Source organism: Mesocricetus auratus, unplaced genomic scaffold, assembly GCF_017639785.1.
Source record: "Mesocricetus auratus isolate SY011 unplaced genomic scaffold, BCM_Maur_2.0 Super-Scaffold_100691, whole genome shotgun sequence".
In the NCBI taxonomy this organism is placed as follows: Eukaryota; Metazoa; Chordata; class Mammalia; order Rodentia; family Cricetidae; genus Mesocricetus; species Mesocricetus auratus.
Genome location: NW_024429267.1, coordinates 59,711,053 through 59,718,259, shown reverse-complemented (window position 1 = coordinate 59,718,259; position 7,207 = coordinate 59,711,053). Strand labels below are relative to the sequence as shown.

The window sequence follows — 7,207 nt, the reverse complement described above, 5'->3', positions numbered from 1 at the left end:
CCTGGGAAGCCTTGGCAACCCGCTCATCCTTCACCCTACAGTCGGCCTCTGCGTGTCAGGGCATCCACAGATGGGATGCCCCAACAAGAGAAAGGATCGTGCCCCAAATACACCCGCCAAAATTGGAGTGTGTGTTGTACTGGAAATGTAGGCTCTCCTGGGTTAGGGGCCAGGCTCCTGGGTTCTTCTCCCCACCCTGACCTGACGACCAGTCAAATTCAGGGATTCTGAACCAACTTTATTCGCAAAACCCAGACAAGGGGGAACCCAGGACAGAAAGCTGTCCCCGCCCCTCTCAGGGCCCTGGCATCGCCTTTTCTCTTACCAGGAACCACCAGGCACCCACTGAAGTTCGACTCCGCCCATAGATGCCCCGCCCCCTAGCAACCCATAAGCCCCACCCGCCTACAGCCGTGACTCTTCGTGGTCCTCACTCCTCCCTGGCCCAGGCTGCGCCCCTTCGCTCAGGGCCAGGCTGGGCTACACTATGGCAAACTGGCAGATGTAGGGCAACTGCTCGCGGCATCGCTTGTCGAACCACTTGCCGTTGGCCGCTACGGCCAGGGCGGCGCAGTTCTCGGCTTTGCCGCCGTCAGGCTGCGCCGTGATCTCCGTCTCCCAGTTCTTGAAGGCCAGGAGGCCGCCGGTCATGTCCACCCAGGCGCCCTCGGCTGCCATATCGTTGAGGCCCATCCAGATCTCCACCTCGCTCCCCACGCTCTGGCGCGCGTACTCGAACAGGGCCTCGTTCTCTAGCCCCGACTGCGGCGTGCCCAGCGTGCCCCCACGCGAGATGCAGTCCTCGCTCGCCTCGTGGAAGGTCTTCGGCTGGGGGAAGGCCAGGAAGCACTTCAAGTTTACCTTGGTGCCCTTCAGGCACACTGCAAGGAGAGATAGCTGTCACATTAAGTTTCGGGTGCCCCAGGACAAATAGACCTCTTCCAGACTGCCCCCAGCCTCCATCCCATCCATCGCTCGAAACCTGCTTGCCCCCGGCTTCAGGACCCTGCTGTGGCAGACACTGAAGGACTCAGATCACTGTTCAAGATGACCTGGTGCCCTGCTCCAGGAGTGACCACCCCTCTGCTGCAAAGGGCTCCTTAGCCAGGGTCACTGACTTCCAGGGAGGAAGGGAGTGCAAAAGTCACTTGGTCTCTGCCCAGGGCAGGATAGTCCCCTGGGCCACAGAGGTAGGCACCTGGCTTATTCTAAGCTTAGCCTCTCTTGGGTCTGCTTCCTTCGTCACCCTCCCCAGGCATGTGACCTCAGTCCCCTGCATCTCAAAGGCAGCTTCCCCAACTAGCCAGAGTCTCCTACACCGAGCTCCATCGCCGGGCCCCTCCCTAGGATCAAGTCACTAGCTCAGTATTGCCAAGCATCTGCCTATTTGAAATGATGGAGATCACAGTCCAGGTACTTATCACCTAAATCACCACGGGGGATCAACACAGAGACCTCTGCCCAGACCGGGTCCCTGGCTGGTCGGGTGGAGCTGGGAGAATGAGCTGAGACTGTGGAACATCGCGGCAGATGACCGAACGGGAAAGGCAGGCTCTTCCAGAACGGCATTCTGAACTAGAGTGCTCAGGGGAACACTGGCCTCTCAGGTTAGGAGGAAGGGACTTACGGGAGCTTGGTGTAGTGGTTTGTGTTTAGCTTGATTTCTAACATAACATGGGGCAGGTGGGGTATCTGTTTCTTGTGGGGCCACGTATGTCAGGGGTGTGTATTGGCCCCTACCCCATGCACGTAAGCCATTTCACTCAGCGAATATTCTAGAGAAACATCCCCATGTCTCTGAGGGATTTGACAACGAGGCCTCACAGAAGTGTTTGCTTGTGGGCTCTGTAGCACACCCATCACACAGGTGCCTCATAGACCTAGATCGGGGCCAGACACGCCCATGGCATGCTCACGGCACACCACGGAACTGAAGCACGTTACAGGGGGAGTAGGAAGAGAGATACTACATGGAGACCATGGTGAGAGGGACAGCCAACTCGAAGGAGGACTGGCCTGGTCCCAAAGCTCTGTGCTTTTAGCCAGCCTGTTTGAGCTACCTCAAACAAGAAAACAGAGGCTGGCTCTCCTGGCCTTTAGGGCGCCTGAACTCTGAGGCCTTGGTCCTGCTCTGCCACTCCCCAGCAGGGCGACTGTGGGCCTCCCTCTCCCTCAGTTAGCCTATCTTATGTTTTTTAAAAATATTTTATTTTTATTAAAGTTTTTTTGTGTGTGTGTGTATGTGTGTATGTCTGTGTGAGTGCACGCCATGTGTGTGTGTGGTTGCCCTCAGGACAGAAGAAGGCGTTGGATCCCCTGGAGCTAGAGCTATAGATGGTTGTGAGCCACCATGTGTGTGCTGGGCACTGAACCCAGGTCCTCTGGAAGAGCAGCTAGGTCTCTTAACGACTGAGCCATCTCTCCAGCTCCAGGATTTTATTTTTGACTTATCATATTAATATTTGTCTCGTCTTTCAGATAGATTCTCACTGTATGACCCTGGCAGGCCTGGAACATACTCTGCAGACAGATGGGCTGGCCTTGAACTCAGAATCTGCCTACCAAATGCTGGGATTGTGCCACCAGGCCTGGCCTCATTTTTATTTTTAAAGTGTGTGTGTGTGTGTGTGTGTGTGTGTCACAGAGAGAGAGAGAGAGAGAGAGAGGAGAGAGAGGAGAGAGTTAATGCACATGGAGGAGGACAGGAAGTGTTAGATCCTTTGGAACTGGAGTTATAGGCAGTTGTGAGTCATAAGACGTGGTGCTGGGAACCAAACTCTGGTCCTTTATTAAAGCATTAGCGTTCTTAGTTGCCATGCCGTCTCTCCAGCTCCCATCAGCGGGTGTATCTTTACCCTGGGACTGACAAATGCTGGTCTGGTTACTGTGATTTAGAGACCATCTGTAGATCTACAGACACACAGTGGGGGTGGGCATCAGGCAAGGGTGGTGTGTCCCAGGGCTGTGAGACTAGTAAATACAGCTCCCCTGGGGCTGGCCTAGGCTACACTACAGTTCCTGACCCTGATCCAGAGCTCTCAAGTCCACTGAGCAGTGGTAGGTTCCTGCTGGGAGTCCCTCTTGGCCTCTGGAGCTCTCCACCTCCACGCCCTCTGGCTGTGACTACACACAGCTGTGCCTGACTGCGGGGGGGTCTTAACAGGTGTGGGTTACGCAGCCTCCCCCGAGGAAGCCTGTGAAGACAGGGCCTCGTGAGCTTGGCGCTGGCTGGAAACTGAGCCTTCTTCCTCGCTGATGCCCGTTACCGGCCTGACCCCTTCCTGGGAGTGTTCCTCCACACGGTCATATTGTGCTCACCGGTCTGCAAGGCCTGCTGCTCCTTCAGTAGGGCCACCTCCTGGGCCAGGCTGTCCAGCCTGCTCTTGAGCTCCTCAAACATCTTTGGGCTCACCAGATCTAGGACAGAGAGGCATAAGGCAATGAAAACCTGAGGCAGGCAGATGCTCCCTTCCCTGTCTGGCAACCCCAAAGGGACGAGGGGAAATTTCGTCTCCCAGCCTAGATCTCTCCATGTTCCTTCCGTCTCTGCCCACTGCCTGAGAATCTGACCTTCCAGTGGGCCCCTTTTGCCTGTCCCCGGTTCCTTTCCAGGCTTCCCTATCCTGCATTTGTCATGGTGGGTTTGGGATTAGCAGGAGTTGGGGGAAACAGCCACCTCATCTGCTCTGTTTATGGGTCATAAAATCACAGAAGCCAAGTATAAGGACCAAGCAGAGACAGCAAGCCCCAGTCTGAGTGGAGGGTGACAGAGGTGACACAGGTACAGAGGATACTAACACTCTGAAATGACTGAGGAGAAATGACATAGCACAGGGCCCGTGCTCACCCAGGGAGCCACTTCCCAGAGAGCAACCTGGGGCTTGCCGTGCAGCACCTCAGCCATGCCACGGGCCATGGGCAAATAACCATCCTGGAGAGTCACCATTTCACAAACAAGGAAACTCAGGCCAGATTTAAGTGACCTGCTCAGGATGGTAGCTAGCCAAAAGTCCTGATCCAAGTAGCCACAGAGCCACACACTTCCTGTCTGCTCAATGGTACATGACATCTCTGATACGAACTGCCTGTGTGGATGAATGACAAGTGCATCAGCAGATGAGGGACACTGTGTGTGTGTGTGTGTGTGTGTGTGTGTGTGTGTGTGTGTGAACTGAGAGCTGTGAGTGGACCCCTGTCTTTCTGAAGTTTCAGGGGTTTCTTGGAAAGCTCTGCGTGGCTTGAGGCAAAGGGTAGGGAGTTCTTCCATGGGTCATTTCATGTAAAGTCCACATTCTTGAGGTGGACTTTGTCCATCCACTAGAAGTTTTGCCAAAGAATTGTGCCCAAGACATGGACTTGCAGGTGGCGGCAGCACATGCCTTTAATCCCAGCACCCAGGAGGCAGAGGCAGGCAGGTCTTGAGGCCAGCCTGGTCTACAGAGTGAGTTCCAGGACAGTCAGGGCTACACAAAAAAACCCTGTGTCAAAACCAACCGAACAAACAAACAAAGCGATTAACAAACAAGCAAAAAGGCATGAACTTGCATGTACAAAAATCAGTGATATAATATCATGTGTGGGAAAAATAACACCCAGAGGAACAATAGCAAAGCAGATAGGGTTGGATCCAGCAACCAGGGTCACTCTGTACCTCTGCTTCGAACTCTGGGTTCACATGGAGCTCCATATGGGTTCATATGGAGCACCAACCCAGGGCACCGTGTAGATAATGTGGGTCAGAAACTGAACCAGGGCATTAGCAGAGCTAGTGTGTGGTCATTACTGAAGATGGAAGCAGCCCTGTTCTGATCCCTTCTTTCCCTACAACTGACACGATTTACAAGACTGAGGAAAACTTGAGAGACTCGAAATCACTTTCCATATCCAGAAATCTTGTTTGCCTTTAAATCCTTCACACAACATGCCTTAGTGGCAATGCTGGCAACGCTTGTGGACAGAACCATGCTGGGTATCCAGTTCCCCTATTTTAAAATGAGCAATTTAGCCGGGTGGTGGTGGCGTACGCCTTTAATCCCAGCACCCGGGAGGCAGAGGCAGGTGGATCTCTGTGAGTTCCAGACCAAGCCTGGTCTACCAAGGAGTTCCAGGACAGCCTCCAAAACAATACAGAGAAACCCTGTCTCGAAAAAAACCAAAAAATAAAAAAAATAAAGTGAGCATTTTGTAGACAATCATTATATATTCATCTGATTGAATAAATCAAAACCATCCAAAAATTATCTTTCCCAATTCAGACTGCTCCTTGCTTTTCTTTCCGGAAGTAGTTTGTTATATTTGTATTCTGGAATAGTTCTATACATACTCAACAGATATTTACTTTCAGTCAGCCTATTCAAATTTTGGAAATAATTATTGGCACATGTTAATTGCTCAGGCTAGTGGAATTCCTCTCCATATATTCCACATGATAAATCCCTTTGTCAGAATGATGTCAATGTGTATCCATTCTGCTTTGAATTTTGTTCACATTGTAAATTTAGTCTTTGGTATTTGGTTTTGTCGCTTTTTGAGACAGGGTCTCCCTGTGTATCCTTGTATGGCCTAGACCACCTACGTAGACTGGGCTCAAAGTCAGAGATCCACCTGCCTCTATCTCCAGAGTTCTGAGATCGAAGGCATGGATCACCACCCCCAGCTTTGTTTTGCTGCTGTTTGTTTAAGCGCTGGAGATGAAAACAGGATGTCACACCTAGGAGGCAAGCACTCAACAAAGCACACAGGAAGCTGTCAACTCCTGGAGTTTTGTTTTGTTTTGTTTTGTTTTGCGACAGGGATTCTGCAGTTTTGGCTGGCCTCAAATCTGCTACAACATGGAAGATAACCTTGAATGCATAGCCCTCCCGCCTGGGCTTCAGAGTGCGGGATTAGTGTACACCACTACTCTGGGTTCTGTGTCATGCTTGGGATCAACCCAGTTCCCTGCAGACACTGGGCAAGCACCCGGCCAACCGAGTTCTGCCTGTTCTTTGCTGTCGTGCTGATTTTTATATTTCACGATCCAGGTACAGAGAGCCTGTAGATTCTCCACACCCTTTCCCTTGGCTGGCCTCTGGTGCTATTTTTCTCTGAGTCTCCACATCAGGGAGTCTCCTGTCACCCTCCCTGTCCTGTAGGGGTGTCAACCTTGGTCATTGCCATAACATTCTGCTGTTTCATCTCCACCCACCCAGGATGACCTCATCCTCAGCATCTCAGAGGAGAGCAGAGATGCTCTCAGAGCAGTCTGAGGTCATAAGACTGATGCCCCATGGAAGTTAAGAGTCTGTTTGTCTCCCATTTCCCCCGTGAGCCAAGCAAAAGCTTGTCCAGGGGGGCTTTATATATTTTACATTATTAAATGTTGACTGCAAGGCTTTCAGCAAATTCTACCCCTCCGAGGCTCACAGTTGAGGAAACCCAGGCTGGTGCTCCCTTGTGGGAACTGACCATCTCCAAGCTGGAGGCTTGTTTTCTTTAACATATTGGGTGCCAGAGGGGGAGTAAGTCTATAAGGTTATTCTCCATTCTAAGAGTCGGAGACTCTTGAAGTTCTGACAACCATCCCGGCTGTGAGAGTTCCCCAGCCACCAGAGGGTCTCCCACCAAAGATCCCAGGAGGACTCATCAAAATCAGATATGAAGGGAAGGAGCCTGAGGTAGCACAAGGAGGGCAGCTGACTCTACAGTGCAGGGGAGGGTGACTGCTCCCCCTGAACATGAAGGGAAGGCTGCCCCTAGAGGGCTGGGAGGGGCAGCTGGCCGGTGCTTACCTTTCTTGACATTTGTAGCTTTCTTGGTCTTGGGGGTGGGTGGCTCTGTAGTGACCTGGGACATGATGGAGAAGAGGCAGACGAGCAGGTAGGTGCTCCAAAATCCCATACTGCTGCTTCTGGTTGCAATGCCTGGGCCCGAAAGCAGTGGTCACTGCAGCCTGCGCGGCACGTCTTGAGGCTGTGGACACAAGGACCTCTGCCTTGGAAACCCTCCGAAAAATTGGCTGAGGATATGCAAAACAGGAAAAAAAAAAAAGTAAAGCAAGCCTGCCAAAGGAGAAAGGTTTTGGAGCCATAGCTACAGGACTGTGGACAGCCACCCAGCAGTCTGGCCTGCCTCCCAGAAAGTCAGCGTTTCAAGGGATTCCAATAGACAGCCAATAGCTGCCATTGCTCAATCCGTCCAGTGATTATTTCAGGCAAGACTCATGTCA

The 7,207-nt window shown here is 52.1% G+C and overlaps 1 protein-coding gene across 1 annotated transcript; it reads right to left on the bottom strand.

The window, feature by feature from the left end:
* Window positions 1–217: 217 nt before the first annotated feature.
* Window positions 218–6,996, bottom strand: Clec3b (C-type lectin domain family 3 member B). The gene is made up of 3 exons (XM_005082289.4): window positions 6,771–6,996; window positions 3,319–3,417; window positions 218–881 (listed from the first exon to the last, which is right to left on the bottom strand). The coding sequence occupies exons 1-3, from the start codon at window positions 6,877–6,879 to the stop codon at window positions 481–483; spliced, it is 609 nt and encodes a 202-aa protein (XP_005082346.1). The 5' UTR covers window positions 6,880–6,996; the 3' UTR covers window positions 218–480.
* Between the last annotated feature and the right edge of the window lie 211 nt (window positions 6,997–7,207).